General features: G+C 36.3%; 2 protein-coding genes across 2 annotated transcripts; one reads left to right on the plus strand and one right to left on the minus strand.

The window, feature by feature from the left end:
* Positions 1–3,394: 3,394 nt before the first annotated feature.
* ZnT49B (solute carrier family 30 member 9) lies at positions 3,395–14,155 on the plus strand. The gene is made up of 12 exons (XM_074109051.1): positions 3,395–4,090; positions 4,378–4,577; positions 4,925–4,997; positions 6,163–6,289; positions 6,393–6,531; positions 7,571–7,726; positions 10,517–10,628; positions 10,766–10,976; positions 11,540–11,657; positions 11,741–11,815; positions 12,621–12,734; positions 13,034–14,155. The coding sequence occupies exons 1-12, from the start codon at positions 3,715–3,717 to the stop codon at positions 13,076–13,078; spliced, it is 1,746 nt and encodes a 581-aa protein (XP_073965152.1). The 5' UTR covers positions 3,395–3,714; the 3' UTR covers positions 13,079–14,155.
* Positions 14,156–14,742: 587 nt separating this feature from the next.
* Ufsp2 (UFM1 specific peptidase 2) lies at positions 14,743–27,873 on the minus strand. Its single transcript, XM_074109042.1, has 10 exons — positions 27,767–27,873; positions 27,358–27,579; positions 26,213–26,440; positions 24,941–25,111; positions 24,611–24,710; positions 19,116–19,262; positions 17,606–17,728; positions 16,922–17,186; positions 15,696–15,949; positions 14,743–15,609 (listed from the first exon to the last, which is right to left on the minus strand). The coding sequence occupies exons 1-10, from the start codon at positions 27,803–27,805 to the stop codon at positions 15,398–15,400; spliced, it is 1,761 nt and encodes a 586-aa protein (XP_073965143.1). The 5' UTR covers positions 27,806–27,873; the 3' UTR covers positions 14,743–15,397.
* Positions 27,874–27,939: the final 66 nt, after the last annotated feature.

The following is a 27,939-nucleotide window of genomic DNA, read 5'->3' on the forward strand; positions in this document are numbered from 1 at the left end:
ATATTGTAACGCATAGTGTTGTGCTTTTTTATCGATATATTGTCAAAAAACGGCACGTAGTGGTGCGCTTTTTATTAATTAAATGATCGAATTAAAGAAAAAAAAAGTTGTTTTTCTTAATATAATTTATTTTCATGTCATGGATCTGTTTTTCTTTACATAGGTAAATACAGTTTCACGTTACACAAGTATTGTATTGTAGTATTGTATTGTCCGTTTTGCACTGCACGCACTTGTGGAAGGCTGTGCATGTAAATATTCCACACTGGGCAACTCCAAAGCTGAACCTGAAACAAAGTTAAATTTAGCCAGTAGCTTACACTAACTAATGCAAGATAAAATAAAATTGGTACGCACAATCCAATTTTTGTCATATTGCAGGTCAATGACCTATGTTTACCTAGACAACTTTCTTACAATTTCTTGCCTTATTGTCAAATATGTCTTTACTTGTCAAATGAATGAAATGAAATGTAAGGTGATCTTGGAAGTTGACAATACATAATTTTGTATACCTCTGATAAACAATCTACTTGCCATGCCAAATGTAATGAAATTAATTCTGTAGTTTTACCCGATTCTGGTGAAGCCAAAAGGAGGATTATATTTTGACCTGTATGTATGCATATCCATTTCTATCTCCTCTAACTACTAAGCAGCTCAACCTATTTTTAACCCCTAACGCAAAAAGAGGAGTGTTATTACATGAGTGTACCATAAACACAGACAATACAGAAAAATGGTCAAGTGCGAGTTGGACTCGTACATTAAAGGTTCGTAAACAGTTCAATAAAAGTTTTTCTGAAAATTCTTCTAATATAAGTTTTTTTTTTGCTGACTGTACTATATGCCCTGGTTACCAAAGTACTCGTCAAGACGACAAACGAGTCCAAACTCGATGCAGTTGTGTTGAAGATCACAGTGTTCCTATGGTCACCGCTAGCTTTATCATCAGATCAACTCTAAAATTCTAAATTATGCTATAAGGTATAGATTTTTATCAGTGTTAGCTTACCTGTTGTATTGTCAGTTTTACACTGCGCACCACTTGTAGAAGGCTGTGCATGTAAATATTCCACACTGGGCAACTGCCAAAGCTGAACCTGAAACAAAGTTTAATTTAGCCAGAAGCTTCCACTAACTTATACAGGTGAAATATAATTAGTGTGTATAGCCATTTTTCTGTCTATTACTAATGCTCTGACGGCAACTATACTATACACTCAAAATACCTAGCATTATTATTGATGACAGCAAATTAATTTATTTATATATTGTATTTAGCAAAAAAAGGGTGCATGTGTATTGATGGTATTTATTAGGGTTATGATTTTATGGGGGCGACATGAAAAACAGCGCCTGTTAGCCAAGGGACTTTGTTCTGCAAGGTGCAGGCATAAGCTGAGTCGCTTTCCCTTTTGATAGTTTGATTGTACTTATTATTTGTTATGTCCTATGAAATTTGTTTCAAACATTAAATCAATATCTTTTATTATTTTATTATTATTATTATAAGATGCAGTAAGTAATGTTGCAATAGAGATAAATTGAGCATGAAAATAATTTTGTATTACCAATTTGAAGTCAACCTGTTATTGTTACATATTTGATGCAAAATTTTCAACTCTTTTTCTTAAAAAGACATGTCATGATCATTTTATCTTTCAATGCTAAAAAAATGAAATATAGGTTGGTACCACCTACACAAATATTTTCAGAGACTTCCCACAAATTATAAGAAACAGTGACTTAATATTCCTGCTGCATTGTTTAAATGTAACAGTAGGTTAAATAAAGGTTATAAAATAACAAATATTATAACATTGATAAGTAAGTATACAAATAATAAGTTAAATAGAGGAAATATACTTTGTGAAACATTTTGTTTTCACAATGTACCGAAGTAGGCATCCATTTTATCATTCATCAAGTGAATTAATTCTTATTAATGAGGACAGGCCAATGAAAAGTAACCTACCTTCTCGAGTCCTGGATTGAATAATCGCCGTCTTCCGCGCTGAAAAGTTAATGTTTGTGGCGAAGATTTTGCATTTTCTCGCGTAGCTTCCATCATTTCGCAATCGGTCACCATTTCTGTATTCTCCACATAACGTTTCGGGTTATGGAATCCGTAGTAACAATTCGTAGATATGTGTATATTCGGACATTGTCCCATTAATTGATTGGCATCAGAGCAAATTGGAGTAGGTCGCATTGCATCAAAATTATTTCTGGCGTCCTGCATGTAAATACAAATCGAAACCGCTGGTCAGCATGTTTCAGGTTCCTTATTTCAGTACACGACTAATTCAGAAGATAGTTGTACGTTGCAAATTCTTCTTTTTAAGTAATGATTTTAAGCAATGTAACTAAAACTGTGCAATGAAATTAAATAGCTTAAGTTAAATAAAAACGAAAACACAGATCATGTGACGGACGGTCGCGCACACAGAGTAAGTACTCTTTGGTACCTACTTGCTTTTGTCGCGCATAGATGAGTGAGTGAGATGAGAGCTATCGTTTTTTGTATTTCTAGATGGCGCCACTGTTGCGTGAGGTTTTTAAGTGTGGCTTTCAAAGTCTGTTATTACGGGCGTGAAAACAAAGTTTAGATTAGATTAAAACCATATTTAATACACCTTAAAACCGTACCATAAAAATATCGAGTAACGACAGTGTTGCGTAGCCCCGTTTTGTTCGGAAAAAAGGGAGGACAAAAGTTTCCGAAAGACAAAACTGTCTCAAAACACAGACATTCACTGCCCCGTAACGCATAATTGCCATAATTAATTTCAGGTAATGCAAAATATTCACAAAATCATTCTAATTATAAATAAACCCGCGTAGCTCAGCCAAAAACTATGAGATTTGACATTTCGGAGACCTTACGCTACACTAGCGCCCTTAGTGGCGAATTCATTCATACGCGATAGCCCTCATTGCTAAGGGTCAATTCAATTCAATTTTTGGGATTATAATGGCCCCATCGAACGATGCGATGATTCCGCGAATGTCGAGGTTGGATAAGACACTGCCAGTCGACTTCAGCACAGAGTACCTTTTTACTTGCCCCTAAAAAATGATGCCCCAACAGAACATCATTTTTTATAATTTTTTGTAAAAGGTGTTGCAATAAATAAATACTGAATACTTCAGGTCAAGTACGGTAGAGCTGTCCTTGTTCGGTAGAATACCAGCCACAACCAGTGTAGTACTATTAGTTATTCTGTGCCACAACCAATCTAAAACAAAAAGTTGATTATAACCACCTGCCTGCTGAGGGTCTTCTCGAACGATTCAAAAATGTCAGCTGTCACTGTCAAGTTGAGTAAATGACATGACATTACCCTATCTGGATCCGCAGGGCTTCTACGACATTCGAAGTTCGTATCGTACCGTCTCGCCCGATACTTATATTATTTAATACGGAAGTGAGAGGGACGGTACGATATAAACTTCGATTTGCGAATTTCGTAGTAGCCCTGCCGGACGGACTGTGACTGTCTGGTCTGACTGACTGACTGATCTGAATATCTGCCAAGTCTATCATGCGCTTGTTGAAAAATAATAATTAACCAAGTGTTTTGATAATTCTCCTTCAAATTACTTTCATAAAATACTGCATACCATGTAGTATAATATGTATTTTAGTGTCTTTGAAGCGCTCGTGTAGATTTACTGATAACCTATTAGATATAAGATAGAAATACGAAAATGGTTATGTTGTCTTCGTTTACTGTTAAATCCTTTTATAGAAAACTTGGTAGGCAGTATACAGAATTGAAGCATCTGCACACAATATGTACTGGAAGTTCACGTCCTTTGCGGTACGACGTCAAGATTTGGCCGACTGAAACTAAAAAGTTATCAAGATGTTTTGGCACTTCGTATTATTTCTATGATAAAAGTGAACCGAAAAAAGATGCAGTGCAGTTACAAAAAGAAGTTCAAAATCAGAAGTCTGTTAAAATAGAGACACAGAAGGCGCCAAGTGGTATAACTGTTAAGGCTGAAACAGATGAGGACAATGTTGTTACCAAAGTCACCATCCAGAAGAGCGAGGCCCCAGCACCGAAGGCGGTGCCGCCCGGTAAATACAAATCTCGTTTATTATACTAGTTGATCTATGGAGCACCATGCAAAGTAAAGCTATCATGACTCAATAATTTTAGTACAATTTCAATGCAAAATAAAAGCAAGACTAAATTCACATTTGTGTCCACAGCACACACACTGCAAACATTTTATGCCTGTATTGAAGGCAGATGAATAACAGCCACACAGCATTATAAATACTATGCAAACTTACAAAAAGTAATTAAATCCAATGAACTTAACATAATGTGGATAAATTATTTTTTTATCTTATTGTTCCAGTTAAGAAAAGGCTTCTAATAGATTTCTCAGCATCATATACTGAACGAAACTTTATTACTCCAATGAGAGCAATGACGGAGTACCTGTTGAAGCAAAGTGACTTGGAGACCTTACCCAAGGTTTTGAGGAGATCACCATATGAAGCCGAACCTCCAATTACTGTGTACTATCGTAAGGATGTTGAAGCCAAGGCTATTGAGGTATATTACTGATATAAATTATACTAGCCTTTAACTGACATTAATCATACTCAGTTTTTATGGATAAAATTAAATAAAACATTATCATAAATTTGATTCTAAGCTACCAAACTGAGTTCTGTAAAATTAACATGTTAATAATTGACAACTGGGCCCAATCACATAACAAACTACAAGCTGATAGTATTAGTGAATTTCAATACAAAATCGCTATTAAACTATTTACTCATACTTTGTTACGCAATAGGGGCCAGGTGGTGGAGTCCAAAAATCCCAAAATGAGTGTGACATAATTTATTAAACAAGCCTATTAGTTTCATAACTGTAAACTTATTTATTCTATTCAGGTTTGGGGTTCAAAAGAGTCACTTGACAAAGAGCTTTTGAGAAGAGAATTAGACAGGAGAAGATATGAACAAGGTTTGTAATAATTTGCATATAGATTGCTTAAGGCATCATCAATGGAATGGAGCGGCTGTTTTTAGGGTTCCGGAGCCTAAATGGCAAAAATGGAACCCTTATAGTTTCGCCATGTCTGTCTGTCTGTCTGTCTGTCCGCGGCTTTGCTCAGGGACTTTCAAGGAAAACTATAAAGGCTAAGTTTGCTTGAGAATTATTAGTAGTTTATGAGTAAATAACAGCCTAAGGTATAAAATATACCTAAACTTGGAAGATTCCGTATAAAATACGAAATCCTTAGAAAAATATTAAGTACTTAATTTTATCGTAATGGCAACGGAACCCTGTTTTGGGCGTGCCCGACACGCTCTTGGCTGTTTTTTTATCAAATACCTGGCAAACAAGCAGGCGCGGGTCACCTGAGGTGCACATATAGTAACATGTGTCTATGGTCAAATATCATGTTCAAACACACATGATATTTGAGCATCTAGGTGCCCCCTCATATTTGACGCTGATTGTCCTCTAAGAAGTTGCCACTTGTATTGTTGTACAGTTACTCACCATTAACAGCTGTCTAGATGCTCATAAACATCTGAGCATGACAGACCCCTGATGTATTGACTGTATTGTCAACCACATAATCTGCCCATTTTCTGGAATGTCCCTTATTCACCTTCTACAACACCCAAAGGGATAAGATGGGAGGAACTATTCTTTGGAAATGCTGACCTAGACTGACTAATGTTTCGAAAATATAAACTGAGACATGGATGCACAGAAAAACCAGAAAAAGAGACCAGCTGGGAATCTAACCCAGGTCCTCAGCATTCCGTGCTGCATGCCATACCTCTACACTACCACTGGACAGGAGTACAGAAACGAATTTCTCCTATACACACATATCTCAGGTTGCTTTATTCTACTACACTACTTAAGCAGCAGCACTAGCAACATCTATGTTTTGCTCACTTCGTGAGATTTTACATTCTTTCGGAACTAACCGCTCACCCAGATAAGAGATGCCGCTACTAAGCAATCAAATTATGATTGGTTATTTGGAGTGTTACTAATGTTTATAATGGTGACTGTACTCACTCGGTGTGTTTTGACATGCCACATAAGCTATTTGACCAAACAAATTTTTGTTTAAGATTACATTTGTTTGCCTATTTCTGTTAAACAGATGTCTTTACTGTCAAAAGACGGTTAAGGAATTACAGAAGAGAAATGAGTCATAAGAAAGAAGCTGAAGCAGAGGAGTCTGGTTTAAAAACTAGATCTGGCAGAGTGGTTCTTACTGCTATAGGAATGTGAGTACATCTATTTAAAAAAAAACAGCTCACCCACAAAGGAACAATGTATTTTTAAAATGATTGAACTGGTATTGTTTATTTTTACATAATTGGTTTTCAGAAATGGATGCAACTTTCTCTTCAAACTCTGTGCATGGTGCTACACTGGTTCTCACAGTTTGTTTTCTGAATGCATTCATTCCCTCGCTGATACTGTGAACCAACTAATCTTAGCCTATGGCATACATAAATCTGTTCAGGTATGTCATTAGGAAATAAAAAATTAAGAAATATTTAATGAAGTACTTACATTTTATTAAAGACATGTCTAGGTGTTTTGCCTAGAGTGCAAATGAAACGAGGGCGCGACTTTCCTCATAACTGTCAAATTTTGGACGTAAAATACTTGAACATGGCAACAGTAGGTACCTATCTATGTAAAATATTAGTACCTTTTCCACCCGCTTTCTAATGGTTTATGTCTAGGTAAATTTTAGGACAGTGTTTTTCAAACTTTTTCAGGACGCGACCCCCTTGGTTTGAAAAATATTTGGCGATTTCCTGTCTACCTCCACCTACAGTTATTGGTATTATCCTACATTGGTAATAGGTATAGTGATGTAGCATATTTTTGCATACTCGCATTCGCAAAATTTCTGCGAATATGATTATCAGAAAAAAATACAATTATTAGATAATAGATAGGTTAATAAAATCAAAATACATTCATTTCTTATGTTTTTTATACAAGAAAAAATAACTTAACCTCGTAATCACATTATCTATCAGTCTTCACTTAATCATTTGGTATTATTTATTTATTTACTTTGCGATGCGTTCGTGTAAACTCGGTAATTCTCGGAACAAAATACAAACGGAACGCACTTCGTTCGAACGAGACTGCCATAGACAATTTGGCGCCAAAACGAAAAACTAAATATTCGCATTCGCGAATGTCGGTAGCAGATATTCGCATTCGCGTTCGCGAATGTTTAAAAAATGACATTTGTTGCATCACTAATACAAACATTAAATATTCATACGCAAAAACAGTGAGAGTATTTTAAAGATACCGCGACCGTCGCGACCCACAGTTTGAAAAACACTGGTCTAGGACAAGAACCACTATGTTATCTATGTTATGTCTATGTCATACTACTTCATCAATGGTTGCTGCAGTTTGCAATAAGAATAGAAACTTGATGACTACAAATACACAAAAGTTCTTGATTGGTTAATTATAAGTAGTTACAGAACTTAATGTATCTAGCTAATAATCACTATTTTTTTGATTTCCAGATGGCTGACCCAGACCACCCATATGGTTACACAAACATGAGATATGTCTCTTCCTTGATCTCAGGAGTGGGAATATTCTGTGTTGGCAGTGGACTGTCTTTTTATCACGGTGTAACTGGAATATTGGATCCCCAGCCATTGCACGACTTTTACTGGGTAATGAAATTTGATAAACAGTTATAATATAATGATTGCAATCTTTTGATCGGTATGTCGCAATCAAAGCTAGTCATAATCTTTAGTCAAGACACATACAAACCTCGGCCAGAACAGGGACTCGTTTTATTCGTACTACTTATTCGTCTACCCCAAACTCATCCATCAATCCCTTACTTCATGGCCTCTGCAGTAATGTACTATTTCCCAAAAAGTAGGTACAGTCACCACCAATAATATCTGCCACAGCAGAGCGTGCAAAAATATCTGACACGTCCTTCCGGCTCTAGAAATAAAGTCGTATCAGATATTTATGCACGATTTGTTGTGTCAGATATTGGTGCTGGTGACTGTAGTTTTGCTAAACGCACATTAACCCAAAATTTCCGTTACCGGTTCGCTACAACCAAATATCGTAATACCATCTTTTTAGTATGTCGTCGCAATGTCAAAACAGATGAGTTCTAAAATGTCAAAAATTTCCGTATAACAAAATGTCACAATTACCTATTACACATTATATCAGATATCCAAAATATATAATTGGTAAAAAGAACAACTTCAAATATCGAATAATTATTAAGAATAACATAAATAATAATAAATAAATATCACGGAACAATTCACACCAATTGACCTAGTCCCAAAGTAAGCTTAGCAAAGCTTGTGTTATGGGTACTAAGCAACAGATAAATATAATTATATAGATAGATACATACTTAAATACATAGTAAACACCCAAGACCCGAGAACAAACATTCGTATTTTTCATACAAATATCTGCCCCGACACGGGAATCGAACCCGGGACCTCATCCTTCGTAGTCAGGTTCTCTAACCACTAGGCCATCTGGTCGTCTTAAGAATGAAGGTGAAAAGTGAAAATGTATTAGTTTCATAATTAACAAAATTGAAAAATACCTTTAATTGGCCCAAAGATCAAAATGACTGTCTCATAATACCTAAAATTTGGACTGGGTACCTACTAAATTTTCGATCGTATTTATGATAAAAAATAGTAACAAAATAAAATTGGATGAAGTCCAAGTTGATAATTAATTTAGTTATCATCAAGTTGATAAGTAGTTTATATATTCATCGCTATATTTATGAAAAACAGTGATTTCGAAATATAGTCATTGTTCCATAGCAGCTCAGTACGAGTTTTAGGTATTTTGAGAATACAGAATATTCATGACAAGCACATTAAGGTCGAGGGTTGGGATGAAAAATATTTTTCATCACACTTGCTCGTAAACAGTGTCGTAACATGCAGGCTACCTTAGTTGCAACCCCCCAAATAAAACCCTCGACCTTAATGTGCTTGTCATGAAACCCGTGGTCGGTAAATGAGTCATTGCGCGTACAAATTTTCTTGCCATGAAGCCCAAGGTCGGTAAATGAGTCAGTGCCCGTACTGATGGCGCTGCGCCGTGCCGCGTGCGCGCGCTGCTGCAGGACTACATGGACCACCACATGCACACGCACGTTGCGGCGCATGCCGAGGGAGGTAGAGGGCGACGTTGCCAAGAGCACAGCCTAAGGTATCGCCAATATTTGGAAGAATTATATTTTTTCTTTTACAAATATAAAATTTTACTTGCAAATGTGATGAAAAACATTGTATGTCGCACGGGCGGTACTAGAATTACGAACATCGACTCATTAAAGCCCTCAGTCTTCGACTTCGGGCTTCTAATAGACTCTCGTTCGTAATTCCTTATTTACCGCCCTTAAGACACAATGTACTATTTCATCACACTTGCTCGTAAACAGTGTCGTAACATGCAGGCTACCTTGGTTGCAACCCCCCTAATAAAACCCTCGACCTTAATGTGCTTGTCATGAAACCCGTGGTCGGTAAATGAGTCATTGCCCGTACTAATTTTGTTGTCATGAAGCTCAAGGTCGGTAAATGAGTGTGACACTGCATGGCGTGCAGGAGCGCGGCGCGCGCAGGTCGGGCACATGCTGTGGGGGAAGGGGGGCGCGGAGCTGGCGCTGCCAAAGCGGTATTGGCAATTATTGAAAATATACTAGTTTTTATTTTACAAATATACAATTTTACTCGCAATTGTGATGAAAAACATTGTATGTCGCACGGGCGGTACTAGAATTACGAACATCGACTCATTAAAGCCCTCAGTCTTCGACTTCGGGCTTCTAATAGACTCTCCTTCGTAATTCCTTGTTTACCGCCCTTAAGACACAATATACTATTAACTTTATTTCAACAAACATAAATGAGAATTGTTCATTTTAATCTTGAGACATTTTTGTATTAACTTTAATTTTAATAACAGTCTTCAAGAATACGGTGTTTTATGAGTAAGAAGTAGGTTTAAGTCATTACAAATTTTAGACATTTTGAAATCTGTTTTGATATTGCAGCGTACTAGGAACTTGGTATTAAATTAATGACATTTGGTTGTATAATTTCCACATTTGTGACACAGCTCTTTTGAAAAAGTGTACCTGCCTTGTGGAAAACTGGACCATCTAAGAAAGTGCACTTTTTGAATCTTCCGAGACAGAGATCTTTCTGTTATTCTATTAGCGAAAGTGCACATTCAGGGCGTAGGTTTCACGAGCCTAAGAAGCCTTCTAACTAGTGTGCATTGCGTAGGAAACATGAACGAGCACCCATGAGGCTGACATGATCACCTGGAGTGTTCAGTCTCAAAAAAAGAGAAAAAAAAAACTAGTGTGCGTCGAGCGCCTTCGCAGCCCAATGGACAAAGACAGAATCGCGCGTAGTGGCCGAGCCGTGAATAGGTTTTTTTTTGTTTAGGCTTACTTCGTGCTTGGTGGAGCAGTAGTGTCGGAAGGTGCGACGCTGATGGTAGCGTTGAATGCAGTCCGAAAAGGCGCGAAGGAAGCTGACACGCCGTTATATGAATATAGTATGTTAATACATCTTATATCTTTAAACAAACAATTTTTTTATATTTATTATCTTATCTTATGGGAAAACGCTTGGTTTCGATTTTTATTGTTTCTTTTTCGTGTAATTTTCTCAATAAGTTTTTTGATTATTTAGTAATGCGTAGCTCCGACCCATCCGTGAATGTGGTTCTAATGGAAGACACAGCGGCGGTCGCGGGCGTTGTCGTGGCCGCTTCCTGTATGGCAATGTCCCAATATACTGGCAACCCACTCTTCGATGCCGTAGGCAGTATACTGGTGGGCACGCTGCTTGGCGGAGTCGCTTCCTTCATCATTCTCAGCAACGTTGGCGCATTGGTTGGCAGGTAAATGATTATAAGGTTTAACAAAAGGGGCTTTGCTTGAACAATTTGTTTGCCTGGAGGTAAAGGAGAAACCGAGCTGTTGTTTCCTAGTGGTTTGACCTATGGCCTCTCAAGCAAAGGGTTCAAGTCCAGGCTTGCACCTCTTGAGCTTATCAAATTCATGTGTGAAATTACATTTGACATATACCACGAACTTTAAGGTGAAAGAAAACATCGTCTTAGGGATCCTGCACAAACCTGCGAAAGGCCCGCGTGGAAGCTACAGCCTAAGCACTCTCATTCTAAGCAGTTATGCCCTCTTAATTATGGCCTGCAGTGGGACATGTTATATAGGCTGGGATGATGATGATAAGAGGAGACACATCCGATCCGGGTGTTACAGACGCGAACCTGATATTTTGACTTGACTTTGACTTGAACTGTTCTCTTAGTACCCTTTCAGAATCAGTCCATATTTTTTGTTGGTATCTATGTTTTGTTCGCGACTGACTTTAGTTCATAAAAAATGGTCGCTGAGGACGTTATTAGGGTTTTAATAGTAATTAGTATCGATTGATTTTTAGATCTATTCCACAAGAGCAATTAGATGAAATAAACAGCGTCTTAGAAAGAGACTTTATGATACGAGCCATTCATGACGTCAAGGGTATAGACATGGGAAGTAATCTAATAAGATATAAGGTAATTATTGTTTTACTTTTTAAATTGTATGTTTCCTTAGATTTATTAGTTTTTTATTTTATTTAATATGTAATCATTTTCAGGCTGAAGTAGATTTTGATGGCAGAGCTCTCACAAGATCTTATTTGGAAAAACATGACTTGAATGCTTTATTGGAGGTAAGTTAAAAATACTCAACCTAATTACCATCCGTTATTTTACACAATGAATAATAACAAGCTACTTTGGTCTTAAAATCGTTATTATTGTATTCTATCGTAGGCGTCGTCCTCGCTTTGCTTCAGGCGTGATTGTGGCCAAACGCAAGCCTATATTGTATAAAAACCGACCAAGAGCGTGTCGGTCACGCCCAAAATAGGGTTCCTTAGCCATTACGAAAAAATTAAGTAATATTTTTCGGAGGATTTCGTATTTTACGCGGAATCTTTCAAGTTTAGGTATATTTTATACCTTAGACTGCTATTTAAGAGTAAAACTACTAATAATTCTCAAGCAAACTTAGCCGTCATAGTTTTCCTTGACAGTTTGATATACTGACTACCATCCTGAAATTTTTCAAATTTTTCCACCCACCGGTTTAGATTTTAGAGGGACGCTCGATTTTAATGAAAATTTGCACTTTAAAGTTGAATATTTCGCAAACAAATCACTGAATCGAAAAATCCTATCCAACCCCACACTATAGGGTTGGATGAGAAAAAAAAATCCCCCCCACTTTACGTATATGGGAGGTACCCTAAAAAAAATATTTTTTATTTTTTGTTGTACCATTTTGTCGGCATAGTTTACATATATATCCATGCAAAATTACAGCTTTCTAGCATTGATAGTCCCTGAGCAAAGCCGCGGACGGACGGACAGACAGACAGACAGACATGGCGAAACTATAAGGGTTCCGTTTTTGCCATTTTGGCTCCAGGACCCTAAAAAAGATTGATGAAAAAATAAATATGAATGTTTCAGGATATGAAAAAAATACAAACAATTGACGATGTCGAAGCATTCCTGCTGAAACATGGTGAAAATATTGTAGATATGTTGGGCGGAGAAATAGACAGAATAGAATTGAAATTAAGGGTAAGAAATCATCTATAGAAATGGTATATTTTATATATATGATACAATTCGAATCTCGGCCGGGGCAGATATTTGTATGAATAATACGAATGTTTGTTCTCGGGTCTTGTATGTTTTATATGTATTTAAGTATGTATTTATCTATATTGTAAGTATGTTTATCCGCTGCCTAGTGGCCATAGTACAAGCTTTGCATAGTTTGGGACTAGGTCAATTGTTGTGAAGTGTCCCATGATATTTATTTATTTTATTTATTTAATTCAAATTAGGTACTCAAGTGAAATTATTTTTGTTTTCAGAAAAAGTTTCCTCAAATCCGGCACTGTGACTTAGAGATTCTTTAAATAGGTGGTTATAATCTGTGGTAAATCAGTGGAATGGAATATAATTAATGCTAAGTTATTCCATGGAGTAAATATGGTGAATACACAATGTCCTATATTGTGATGTGATACTCGTAGCTATCTCGGATAAATGAAAAATGCTTGTAATCAGAAAAGCTGAGGGCACACTGGAGGGAGTTACATGTTAAAGACCTTCTTAAAACATTACTTTGGTCTTTTCCTAAAACATCAACATTATGAAGAATGTTAACAAATAACAATCTATTTTTCGAGACATTACTTTCCCAAAGTATCTGTTTCCTTAATAATCAATCTCCGAAATTAAATTAAACTGAAAACTTCAATTTCCCAGCAGGGTAAACTATGGCACTTTAATAGCAATCATTGGCACCTAGGACTTTGCATATTCTCACCCTAGTTGCAGTAATGAGAGTGATGCTTACAGTCGTTTAATGAGTGCCATCGGTAAGGGCAATTACCTCAAATACTACCGTAAATGTCAATTTGTGCAGTGCAAAATGCGGCATTTTACTTTTGCTACACTTGGGTCTACTATTCGGTTATTATGGTAATGGATTCTTTGGGATTTTCTAGAATTTAGACATCACAGAAAAGGAAATTTTTATTTTAGGAGACCATTTTGCCGAAACCTAACTAACTTCTTCACCGCCAAAAGCAAACTGAAGTGTCTTGCTCTGTACGCCACAGAAAAACCAGCGACAAATCAACTTGATTTTTAATTCCATTGCAGAAGGATTAATTTCGAGTTGAATGTTGGTCATAATATATAAATGCCCTTGGCGAGTGAGGCATTCCATTTGCTGTCACGATTAGATGACTGGGGCGGTGAAGAGTTTAAAATAAATAGCCTTTCGACTATTTTTGTTAACTTAGATATATGTGTAACACAGCTACAGAGTCACTCACTTTCTTTGCTGTTAGGATACTTCAGGTGTCCTTGGCCCAAAAAAATTTACTTGTAAATATTGTTATACTTATCATATTTTGTTAAGTATATGCAGCTAAGAGTCAAATATAAATTGATAAAAGAGCAAGTAAAGATCATTCCCCAGTTAATTTGTGTCTTTTTATTGTATACTTAATTCGATACACTTGAACCTTTTTCATTCGAATTTATTTTTCAGTTAAGTGTACTAGATACCGAACTAGATATTCATTATAGTAATTAAGGTAAGGATAATTGCTGATATAATGCCTATAACCTGGCCGGGGATTTTCTCGACAGTTTAGTAAAGTTTGCAACAAAATCCGTTCAGCCGTTCTCACGTGATGCGCGGTCAAATAAACGACAAACAGACAAAAATTCTAAAAACTGTTCGAGCGTGTTCTGTTCTGTTATCGATTCTAAGTATCCCCAGCCAACTTTTTTTCGGATATCTTCCATGTACAGACTTTCGATCCTCTTTAGCTTTATTATATGTATAGATGTATGGATTGTAAGCCCAATCAAGTATGTTGAGTGAAACTAGTTTTGATTATTGAAAGATTAAATAAACGGTAAGTGATTTCCGCCTAGCCCTGGGACCATACTGGACTAGAGTTGCAGCCGACAGAGTCCAATGGAGGCAGTTGGAGGAGGCGTATGTCAAAAGACACACTGAACTGATTTTATGATAACATACACAAAAATAGAAAACTGCCAGTTCGGAACAAGAAAGGCTATATATTATTATTATTATTATACAAGTTCATCAGTAAAACTAGTGTATTATTATTATTATAATTTAATTCGTACAAAATATAATAATTCCTTTTAACTTACACGCTTTCCTGTGACACTATAAAAACAATACACACGACAATGAAATAAACTGTTGAACAAACAAATGCCGAACAAAACCGTGAGGATGAATTCATTTATTCACAGAAGTAACAAGTGCTACTTACTCAAAATTTAAAAGATATCAAATTGTCTTTATTTATAAAAAATTTAGACTATAAGCATCACCGCTTTGATCGGGCATATTTTTTACACAGCAGTTTTATAGAATGCTATAAAGTGCATTGCATATTGCATTAGGTAGGTACCTAAATCTAAACATTATTAAATTACTTGATGTGAAAATAGAAAATATTAAAATGCAATTGAGTGGAATCATAAGGCTACACGCGCCGATTATCACAGCTCACGGTTACATAATATATTAATTTGTTAAATATAACAACAACAAAGAATTATGCAATTGCATTGATGCAATTTAATCACGCGAATGAATCAGGGACCCACGAGACATGAACAATATTCTTAAGGGACTTATTAATTTCAAAGAAACTATCTTACTACATATATCCCGCGACTCACACGGCAGGTCTAGTCTGCGGCAGGCACATGTTATAATGAGCAGTTTTGTTCCAGAAGTCTGATTTCTTCCATCCGCACCAGCCCTTACTAATAACTGTGGACAGGTCATCAGCTCCGGTGTAGTGAGGGTCCAATATGAGATATCGAGTCTCATTTGTGTCCGCATTAAACTCCACACCCAGAATTGTATGAGCTAAAACACCCCCACCTGTAAAGGACGATACACGTTTTTTATACTTCATTGCTTGGGCATATATGCCTTACACAATCAGATTTAATAGCTGCAGTACTTACCGATCATGATAGGACTGCCATGTTTTCGGAAATGATGCATCAACTCCGGGGTATAGCTCTGCATTTCCGCGCCAGTGTTTGCAAAAATAATCCTCGATTGTACACCAATTAGAGTTTCTAAGCAAAATGAGACCTCTGTCGATCCTATCCATTGCTTAGAACCTATGAAAGACGACGGCTTATCTCCAATATCAACAAGGCACTGTTGTATTTCTCGGTGGGTTGGTGCATCTACTGTTGAATATCCTTGATACCTAAAATAAATTCAACGATCACACACACACAACACACAAACATCACGCCTGTATTCCCAAATGGGATAGGCAGAGCACATGAAACGTTACCGCTTAGTCGCCTCTTACGACATCCACGGAAGAAATGGACAGGTGTAATTCTAACCCGATCAACGATCATATACTCGTAACAGTCATTTACAAGAAGAAAATGTTTTTCGTCTCATATAAATAGTATAAGCGAGAGCTAGACCTTATTTATTTAGTTAGAAATATTTAGATACTAGCCTGTTGCCCACGACTCCGTCCGCGTAGAATTTGGTTATGGTTTTATTATATATAAAAACTATCCTATGTCCTTCCCCGGGACTCGAAACTATCTGTATACCGAATTTCATCTAAATTGATTCAGTGGTTTAGACGTGATGAAATAACAAACAAACAGACTTTCGCATTTATAATATTAGTGGGAAGTGAGATCCATTGGTCCAGTTATTTATTCAAGCTTTGGAGTTCTAAAATACCTAAATAATAAAAATATCATGGAGCACTTGACCCCAATTGAACTGGTCCCAAAGAAAGCAAAGCTTGTGTTAGGACTAGGCAACAGATAAAAATTTAAAATAGACTGAGCGGCAAAAATTCTGGCCTTCAAATGTATACAGAAACAAGTAATTTAATTTTGTATGGAGAGTGGGCCAAATTTTGTGCTGCTGAGTATAGATTTAATACCTACTTAAAATACATGCTAGACATCCTAGACTCGAGAACAAACATTCCTATTTTTCATACAAATATCTCTCTTATCTCGTAGTCATGTTCTTTGACCATTGGGCTATGGTGAACTTGTAAGGTAGACCACGGGTAAGAAAGGATCGTCTAACGATTTTCTACACTCTAAGCCTATTTTATTGTGGCAAAGTTGTAAGATGATTCGTTTTAATATACTAGTTTTGATTTAAAGCTTAAAGGATATTAATTTGCTCTGCTTACCTAAACCACGAGAAGATAGTTTGCATTGAGCGGTAAGCGCAACCCCAACCGTCATCGTTAAAGTTGTCCTGCATATAGTGGTAGTAACCATATCTCCCGCGTACCAATGCTGTGCTTACGTCGCCCTTATTCGGCTGTGGAGGTATAGCTTCATGCGGGTTCAACAATCTCCCTCCAGTGTTCTCTACATATTCATTTGTCCTTCGGAATATAGGTCGGTCTATGGGAAGGCCTAACTGTTCGTGCAATGTTCGTCTTTCTTTCTCTGTAATAATAAAAAAGCTGTTTTAGTCTAGTGGATCTCCCAAATAGATCTCGTAGGTTCAAACCCCTGTCGCGGTCTTGTAAGTACCTATGAGCTTTTCGGAATTCATGGGCGAAATTAAATTTAAAATATTGCCACTAGCTTTACGATGAAGGAAATCTTAATGAGGAAATCTGGACACTGAAAGGAAGCCTGGGCCTAGCAGTGAGATTTTTTTCACCAGTATCGGGAACATTTGCAAATTGGCCTGGCTCGACACTGAGGGTACATATACACGTACATGAATAGGTTAGGTAGCCAACCATGAACCAACCGTTTCAACATCCAGCCTTTCTTAGAAAATATTTGCCAACATGAGTTCAAAAATTATTACAATCATTGAATTTCTATAAGTTTTTTAAAGTTAAAATGATACTTACCCATGCTCTCATCAGGGATACCTTTCGGGATAACTCGCGTTACAAAATGGCCTAGTTCTTGAGGCATGAAATGGAAAATTTGTGGTAAACGTAGACCGGCTCCGTCCCCTATACCCTCCTGACCTGTAAGGAAGAACTACTATAGTAAACTTTAGTGTAGCCAATATTAAAAAAAAACCGGACAAGAGCGTGTCCGACACGCCCAAAATAGGGTTCCGTAGCCATTACAAAAAAAAGTAATATTTTTCTAAGGATTTCGTATTTTATACGGAATCTTCCAAGTTTAGGAATATTTTATACCTTAGGCTGCTATTTACTCTTAAACTACTTATATTTTTCAAGCAAATTTAGCCGTTATAATTTTCCTTGAAAGTTTGATATACTTACTACCATTCTGAATTTTTTCAAATTTTTCCACCCACCGGTTTAGATTTTAGAGGGGGGGGGGACTCGATTTTAATGAAAATTTGCACTTTAAAGTTGAATATTTTGCAAACAAATCAATGAATCGAAAAATCGTTTTAGCATCCCCTAATGGTTTTAAAATACCTATCCAACGGTACCCCACACTACAAGGTTGGATGAGAAAAAAAAATCATCCCGACTTTACGTCTACGGGAGGTAAACTAAAAAAATATTGTACCATTTTATCGGCATAGTTTACATACGAATACATATTCGTGCAAAATAACAGCTTTCTAGCATTGATAGTCTCTGAGCAAAGCCGCGGACGGACAGACAGACAGACAGACATGGCGAAACTATAAGGGTTCCGTTTTTGCCATTTTGGCTCCGGAACCCTAAAAATACATAAACAGTGCCCTCAGATGGATTCACATTGTTGTTATTATCAAATATTTGCCGCTGTTTGCTTTCCCTTCAACTAAGACATCAATCGGGTTATAATAAGTGAAAACAAAAGATGCTGCAGTATTGGCCATTGGGTCACCTCACAGCATATTGTAGCTTTGTAGTTTGTTTTGCTAGCTTCCCTTTTTGTGTCCATTTTTCTCACAGATTTTGCTCGTAAATATGGTTTGTGTTAAAATATTACTTTTATAAAATGTGACAAAATAAACATTTTTTTCCTTTACATAGGTCTAAAGACACGGAATTGGCTTAATCCAATCTAAGAAACTATGTCTACGCAATAAGAGTGAACAAACGGTGATCAGTTCATCTCTGTGCCGCCGTGCTGAGAGCAGGCCCCTCTTCCACACTGGGCACGTGCCCAGGGCCCCGCGATGCATTGGAGCCCTCTAGTCCCTACTCCATTACCAAACGATAACCGATAGCTACTCCACTCTCGCCTGAAAATCAGGCTTACCAAATGCAGCACGTTGTGCCCAGGGCCTCTAATAGGTGAAAGACAGCCCTGGCTGAGAGGGGAACTTACTTTAATGTGCATGTTAGTCCTTAGTTTTCAGACAGCGTCAAATTATAGTTCAGTTAATGATGGTTTTATTTTACCATTAGTAATAACTATTACTAATAAGTTATTAGGCCTTACCTAATTGTTCAATAAGAACACTCTCCACCAACTTGAGTGAGCGACAGGCTGCCTCCACCAGAACAGTGTATAGTTCCAACAACTTTGTGTTGCGGTGGATCATTGCCAGCGAGTCTATGCACAATGGCATGCTGATGCAAAATGCAGCTGAAGATTAAAACAAAAGATAAGATATATTTCAAAGTACATTTTTCTTCAAGCCAATTTTTTTTAGTATGTTTGAAAAATAAATAAACAAACTCAATGGACAATACGGTATTTGACAACTCCTGAATGTGCCATATCTTAATTATTATTATTAAAATATAGATGTACAGACAGTGTTTAGCGAAGAGAAAACTTAAATCGGTTGAAAATTAGATTTAGTGATTTTTTGAAAAATCTATATACCTGTCTCTTTCTCAAACGCTTTTCTCTATGCAACAAATATGGCGCTACTGGCGTGTGACGTCACATGCCAGTATGTCTTTCTCTGTCTAATCTTGAATTTCAAACCTTTATAACTTTGTTATTTGTTAAGGTAGCTTAATAATTGTTTCTTTATTCGATAACAGGCATTGTGTAGTTTTAATTTATAAAACATATACAAAATAGTCAAATACCGTATTAGGGGCTGTTTCACCATCCATTGATTAGCGTTAACCGACGGTTAAATGTGATGCCGTCTCCGTCTATTCGAACAAAACAAATAGAGACGGCATCATACCTAACCGCCAGTTAACACTAATCAATGGATGGTGAAACAGCCCCTTAATGTTGAGATACATGTACAGTTACCATCAGATATTTCGAAGCAGCTGAGGTGGTATAAAATATGAAAACTTGTACTCTATTCTCAAGATATTATTCACAAGACAGTTAATGTGTTGACATATTATTGATCACTTTGGCCGCTCCAAAATATTTGATGGCGACTGTACGAAGGCAAACATTAGGCTTTTATACTCTATTTATTAAACCAAGATACTAAAGTGACAGTATGAAATGTCAAATGTAAAAATAATGTGACCAGCATAATACGAATAGTGCTGCTAGACGAATAGTGTTGTACGAACATAATATTTTATGGAAACAAGAATAAAATTAAAGCATTCAATATTCTACTTTCCATAAGCATTGAGCTTTTAGACAGCACTTGCTTAGAATCAAATGAAATTTTAACGTCTCAACATCTACAAAAAGTCGAAATATCTCCTAAACGGTGGCATTTTCATTAGACCAGTTTATTTCTGTTAATTTAAATTTCTTATTTAATGAACCCACCAGAGTCACATCCACTTCGACCACATGCATAGACAACATTAAAATTTGCTTAACTTGTAAGTATTTAGAAAACCGGCCAAGAGCATGTCGTACACGCCCGTAGCCATTACGAAAAAAAAAAATATTTATCTAAGGATTTCGTATTGTGTAATTGTGTAGTACTGAATCTTTCAAGTTTATGTATATTTTATACCTTAGGCTGCCATTTACTCTTAAACTACTAATAATCATCAAGCAATTTTAGCCGCTATAATTTTCCTTGTAAATCTGATATATTTACTACCATTCTGAATTTTTTCAAATTTTTCCACCCAACAGTTTAGATTTTAGAGGGGGGGGGGGACGCTCGATTTCAATGAAAATTTGCACTTTAAAGTTGAATATTTCGCAAAAAGATCACCGAATAGAAAAATTGTCTTAGCAACCCCCCAATGGCTTTAAAAGACCTATCCAACGATAGCCCACAATATAGGGTGTCGAGAAAAAAAATCACCCACACTTTACGTCTATGGGAGGTAACCTAAAAAATGATTTTTTTACTTTTTTTTATTGTACCACTGTCGGCGTGACTAATACGTATATTTATGTCAAATTACAGCTTTCTAGTACTAACGGTCTGAGCTTACCCGCGGACAGACAGACGGACAGACATGGCGAAACTATAAGGGTTCCTAGTTGACTACGGAACCCTAAAAAGCTGTTATTAGTGGAGTACGATCGGATCACAAAGCTCAAATAGTGAAGTTACCTCGGGCTAGGGGCGGTGTTAATCAAACCATAGAAATTAGGCCGTTGAATAAACAAAGACTTGACCCTCTCAAAACAAAAATCGCGCAAAAAGTAAACGATTTAAAAGTAAATAAAAAACGCAGAAAAAACGTATTAAAATAGGAAAAAAAACTGTCATTCAATGAATGGGCTACACCCGGAATACGTAGGAGTAGGGACGCCTTATATGATCTTTATGATAAGAATACGTGTAGGTACCACTGATGAACGTTTCCACCAGTATGTCAGGGATTATTCAAAATTATATGTAATAAGATTGGTGGTGGCCTAGTGAAGCCGTGGTGGCCTAGTGAAGCCATGGTGGCCTAGTGGTTTGACCTATCGCCTCTCAAGCAGAGGGTCGTGGGTTCAAACCCCGGCTCGCACCTCTGAGTTTTTCGAAATTCATGTGCGGTGAAGGAAAACATCGTGAGGAAACCTGCACAAACCTGCGAAGCGATTCAATGGTTCGTGCGAAGTTCCCAATCCGCACTGGGCCCGCGTGGGAACTATGGCCCAAGCCCTGAGAGGAGGCCTGTGCCCAGCAGTGGGACGTATATAGGCTGGGATGATGATGATGATATGTAATAAAGAAAAAGCAGCCCATGTAACTAATAAGATTAAGTCCTCTAATGATAAAATTAAAACAGTTTGGGAAATTATAAATACTGAAACCGGTCGACGTAAGAACGCGGAGTCCTCTATACCATTAAAGATTAACAACGTATTAGAAACGAACGCGGTTAAAGTAGCTAACGAGTTTTATACCTACTTCTCTACAATCCCTATCGAAACGACAAAATGTCTCGCGTCTTCCTCAAAGTTAGCTGAATCGCTCTTAAAACAAAATGTATCTTTTCCAAGCATCAGTAATTTTAAATCCACGCATGTCTCCCTATGACATCATAAGGACTTTAAGATTATTGAAAGTAAAAAAAAAACCGGCCAAGAGCGTGTCGGACACGCCCAAAATAAGGTTCCGTAGCCATTACGAAAAAATTAAGTAATATTTTTCTAAGGATTTCGTATTTTATACGGAATCATCCAAGATTAGGTATATCTTATACCTTAGGCTGCTATTTAAGAGTAAAACTACTAATAATTCTCAAGCAAACTTAGCCGTTATAGTTTTCCTTCAAAGTTTAATTATCCTGAATTTTTTCAAATTTTTCCACCCACCGGTTTAGATTTTAGAGGGGGGGGGGGCACCCGATTTTATTGAAAATATGCACTTTAAAACATATTTCGCTAAAAAATCAATTAATCGAAAAATCGTCTTAGCAAACCCTTAATGGTTTTAAGACCTATCCAACGATACCCCACACTATAGGGTTAGATAGGAGAAAAAACCACCCCCACATTACGTCTATGGGACCCTAAAAAAATTTTTTTTATTGTACCGTTTTGTCGGCATAGTTTACATATATATATCCGTGCATAATTACAGCTTTCTAGCATTTATAGTCCCTGAGCAAAGCCGCGGACGGACGGACAGACAGACATACAGACATGGCGAAACTATAAGGGTTCCGTTTTTGCCATTTTGGAACCCTAAAAACGGAAGACTTGTGGGGCGTCTCAGTTAAGGTTCTGTATTCCATTTTAGATGTCGATGTCGTTGCTCCAACTTCAGCTTTTATTTTTAATAGCTGTAGGTATAGATGATTTCCAGATTTGATATATAGTAGGTAAAGAAGTTCCTATTTATAAATCAGGTGATAAAGATAATCCCTCTGATTATCGTCCGGTGTCCATCCTATTAGCGTTTAGCAAAATATTCGAAAAAATATTGCTGACGCAAATGATCTCTCATTTTAATACCCATAAAATCATGCATCCACAGGAGTTCGGATTCACAAAAGATATATCTACTACAGACGCGGGTCATAGCTTAGTTAAATTCATATTGCAAGCTTGGGAGGAATCATATGACGCTATAGGTGTATTCTGCGACCTTTCGAAAGCTTTTGGTTGTGTGATTGTGCTTTTGATATCGGCGGGATCAGTGGTCGAAATGGGAGTGCCTCAAGGATCCATTCTTGCCCCATTTCTGTATCTTATTTATGTAAATGACCTAACTTATTTGACTTATTTGACACCGACTTCATTGAACCCAATGAAACCCTGTCCGTGATATCCGCATGGTTTGCTGCCAATAATTTGTTACTAAATTCTAAGAAAACCAAATGTATTAAATTCTCGTTGATAAAGTCATCTAACTCGAATTCAGTTTCTAATATAAAGTAGAATGGTCAAACTATTGAATTTGTAATATCAACAGTATTTTTAGGAATAACGCTCGATTCTAAACTACAGTAGGGACCTCACGTCACAGCAATCGCGGGTAGATAGAGTTCTGCCGCTTTTGCAGTTTGGAAAATACAGCAGGTAACCGATGTGGCACCGGCACGGTTGGTGTATTTTGCTTACTTTAATAGCATTATTTTCGTACGGCCTTATTTTATGGAGATCTGATGCAGACATTGAGTAGATTTTTATCTTACAAAAGAGAGCAATTAGAGCAATTTATAATTTGAAGACGCGTGAATCTTTAAGATCTTTTTTTAAGGAAACAGGTATCCAGGCTGCCGTCGCATTAAGTTTTTAAAATAATCATGTATATTAGGAGGAACATATGTGATTTTCCCACTAACGTCGATAAGCCAAAGGCTACTAGAAACACAGGGAAGCTTAAAGTTCCATCTTACAGACTGGCTAAAACAAAAAAGTAGTTTCTGTAAAATTGCATAAGTACGTTTTTATAATAAAATTCCTATTTAAGAAGACATTAATATCTAAGGCGTATTATTATAAAGTTAATGATTATATCATGTACAGGGATATTTGGCAATAATTCCAATCCACATTAGCGATCCCTTCAAATAGCGAACCTACTGTATTAAAAATAAAGTTGTGTTAAATACTTGTGATGTATAGATATAATTTTTTTTTAATCTAGTATTTTAACGAGGCTTTAGTACACCAAATGTGACTATGTCAGCCTCATGGGGAGCCTCAGTTATATTACACCACACTACAAATTTTACGCTCTCGATATAATTTAGTAACATTTTAATTATTGTAAATCTGTTTAAAAAAATATACCTTGTTGAGTTTCTTGCCGGATTCTTCTCAACAGAGGTTTTTCTGAACTGCTGGTAGATTTTTTTTGACATTCATAAGTGCTTGTTATAGCCTAAATTGAATACAGATATTTTTGACTGACTGAGTCATTTTCCCTTTTTTAGAATGTCTTAAGTGCCCTATGTTTGTTAGTATGTCACAGATCCGTTCATATCTTAACATTTGATATGTATAACTTACCGAAACTTTTCGGTGATTACCGGTTGTGGCACATCACTATTTATGAGATGTAAAAAACAGGTAACACATGAAACTTCATTTTAGTATCTCGGTTTAATAAATAGAGTACCTATAGTAATAGTTAGCGGCATCTTACTCACGTTTACGTTGTGTAGTCATCATTTTTACAGCAGTCTTGATAAGCTTATCTGACAAAATATCCTTAGTAGCTTTCAATATTAAATTTACAGGTAATATCTCCTGAAATTAAAAACAAATTAAACAAATATAACAGTATATCCTAACCCTGTCATTGAACAAGACTGCATAACTAGTGTGAGAATCCTATAGTACAGCCACAAGCCTTAATTTGGGACCCACTTAAGATCGAAAATCTGTCATTTTGTTTGACGATTCAAAGGATTTTTCATGAAATGAGTCCCAATTTAATGCTTGGGACCTTACCTCAAGTAGATATTTTATGAACTTACTACACTATTTGTATTGTGCTTTTTCTTTTTGGGTTGTTCTGGGCTCATTGAGTCTACAAGCTCCCCGATCGTTGCCTCAGCACTGGTTCCCGTTAATCCGACATCTGAAGCTACACCAAATAAATAGACAGATGTCCCATTTATGTGAAATGATACCTGACCTGACGCAATCTGTAAATAAAAAAGAAATTACTAAGCCACTGTTACACATTCTCTTTACTAGCATGCTAATAAGCATGCTTATGAGCATGCCAGTAATGAGCATGCTCATGGACTGTTTACATTTGCTAGCAATAAGTGTGCTAGTTTTGAGTATGCTTTTAAATAAGCATGCTCAAAACAAACACTCTGATACACAAGTCTTTTGATAGCATGCTCTCTGCCAGTTCAAAGTCAGTATGGCCACGGCAATTACGGTGTTCTATGGCTTTCAGGCCAAAATCTAAAAATCCACGGCCTACGGCTGCAACCCTGTGGCCATTATGGCTTTTCGCAAATTCAATGGTAATAAATGAATTTATTTATAACAAATTCACTTTTAGTAACTTTTTTCATTTGCAACTCTCTTGGCACTACCAATATAGCATGCTCATTAAACAAATGCGTTCACACTTGCTTATTACCTTTCTCCCTTCCAACCCCGCATCAACTAGCATGCTCGAAAATAGCAGGACCTGCATTTAGAGAGCATGCCACTAAAAAGCTTGCTCGATAGTAGCATGTCATGTACACACATGCTAGAAGGTAGCATTTGCTCATTAATAGCATGCTCTCGTGCTACCAACGAGCATGTGTAACAGTAGCTTTATACAATATTTTTATCAACCAGCTATTTTAGAAGATTTAGAGATACAAGTATTTCTTAAAAAAGTGTCCTATCATGAAACTGGCAAGAAATCATTTTGGTCAAGTAATTATTAACACTAAGGAAGAGATCTTAAAACATAAACTGCATAAAACATCCAAAATTTCTTGATGTCAGGAAAACATATCATGAAATCTTGTGAGGACAAAATCATAATTTTGTAACTACATCAAAACTTTCTATTGGATCCAACAACAAAGATTATCTGACTTTTTATCACCTTTACCACAAGGTTTTGTATACATTTAAACACAATATTACTTATCAGGAAATATATATATTTTTTTTATAGGTGGACAACTGAAAATGGACTACTTTTTGAGAAATAGTCATATAATCATTCTTTTTTTTGCTAAAATGAAATAAATCACACATAAATTTGCCAGAGATCAAATTTTACTTGATACCTTTTTCCTTTTATTTTGCATAATATTCTTGACACCAGCAATAGTTGCTTCACAACTGAGCGGAATTGTTGTGTAGAGACGCACATGAAGAAATTGCTTCCAAAGCTCATCAGAAGCTAGTGTTTCATACTTAGTTTCTTCAAACTTGTCATGGACCAGGAAGTGGGCTTTCATATCCTTCTTCTGATTAATAATGATCACAAGAGGATTGTCTGTAATGTCTACATCCTGAAAATATGTTACAATTCATGTAAATCAAAACCTGTAATTTTATTGTATTATGTATATAAACTATTGTACAAAAGAAAAGAAACAAAAATACAATAGGTAGAACTTATAGATGCTTGTACACAGGCAGACTTATCCCTTCAATAATAATTACTAAAATTAAATAATTAGTAATTTTATTGTCCTAGAATTGCAAAATAAACAGAATTTATCACTTGCCTGCATAAACTTGAAGCAAAGGTGCACCTTCCAAAATCAGAAACATAATCAAACTTGTCATAATATCCTTCTCAATGATATTGGTAATATCTACTAAATATTTACAATTCATGTAAATCAAAACCTTAAACTATTGTTACACTTATAGATGCTTGTACACAGGCAGACTTATCCCTTCAATAATAATTACTAAAATTAAATAATTAGTAATTTTATTGTCCTAGAATTGCAAAATAAACATACATTGCCTCAACTTGACCGTTCCCAAAAGGTGCATTCCTCAAAACAATAAGAACAGTTTCTCAAATAGGTACTACAATTTATCAAAAACTTCATTTGGGATCTTTATGTACACAATCAATTGTCGTGCAGGTTCACTCACTGTTTTTCTTTACTGTAGAGATCATGGTAAATTAAAAATGCAATTAAGCATAATAAATTTCTAAAAAGCCAGGTATGAACCTCGGTTTGAACCCACAATGGTCTACTACAGAAGCCATGGCTTTGCCACATCATTAAAAGTACACGTGAATTTAGAACCATTTTTTTTTAGTTTTAACTGGTAGCAGCATAGTCAGCTTAATAAAATGCTACTTTTGAAATTCATAACACAGATCCATTTAACTTGTCATTAAGCTTAGCCAAGACACCAGTCCGGAATAAAATTAACACTTAAAACTGAAAATGCAACAACTTACCTGTAATATCTCCTTTAGTCTCGTCTCTGTGGTTAACGTTTCGCCGAACTTGATCACCCCACAGAGTTCTATCTCAGTGGGCAAGTTGAGAAGCAGCTGGTTGTATGTATTCCTTTCGCTTTCAAATAACTCCAAACTCAGCCCAACCACAAGCAAAGTGCCATCGTACATAAGCCCGTACAGACATCCTGTACTCTCGTTTGTGTCTATTTTAGACAACCGCTGCCGGTAATACAACAAAAATTAGTCAAAAAACACAACTGTGGTGACGTATTAGGTTAAACCTGTTTTAATACTTGTGGTGACGAAAGAAAATGTAACTGTGATATAAAATAATTTAACTTTTTAATGTCTTTGTTTTTAATATCTAAATGCACGAAAATATAATATTTTTTTATTTTATGATTACCTCAATAACATAACTCGATATTTTGAGACGTGGTGACATTTTAACTAAATGTTACCTCATGTGATAATTGAACTGAATGTCAATTTTGTAGCAAGCTTTAAAAATAAAAAGGTACGTTTCACTTAGTACCCCAGCGAACTACTAATACTACTATGCTATGCAAGCGGTTATAC

Source organism: Choristoneura fumiferana, chromosome 2 (genome assembly GCF_025370935.1).
Source record: "Choristoneura fumiferana chromosome 2, NRCan_CFum_1, whole genome shotgun sequence".
Taxonomy (NCBI): Eukaryota; Metazoa; Arthropoda; class Insecta; order Lepidoptera; family Tortricidae; genus Choristoneura; species Choristoneura fumiferana.

Bases quoted from the DNA above. Each gene is read 5' to 3' on its own strand.
- ZnT49B (XM_074109051.1), top strand. From the start codon at position 3,715: ATGGTTATGTTGTCTTCGTTTACTGTTAAATCCTTTTATAGAAAACTT. The intron at 10,977-11,539 runs GTAAATGATTAT...ATTGATTTTTAG, and splicing joins GTTGGCGCATTGGTTGGCAG to ATCTATTCCACAAGAGCAAT. The intron at 11,658-11,740 runs GTAATTATTGTT...AATCATTTTCAG, and splicing joins GTAATCTAATAAGATATAAG to GCTGAAGTAGATTTTGATGG.
- Ufsp2 (XM_074109042.1), bottom strand. From the start codon at position 27,805: ATGTCACCACGTCTCAAAATATCGAGTTATGTTATTGAG. The intron at 27,580-27,766 runs GTAATCATAAAA...TATTACCGGCAG, and splicing joins TATCGAGTTATGTTATTGAG to CGGTTGTCTAAAATAGACAC. The intron at 17,187-17,605 runs GTAAGTATCATT...TTATTATTACAG, and splicing joins TATCCCTGATGAGAGCATGG to AGAAAGAAAGACGAACATTG.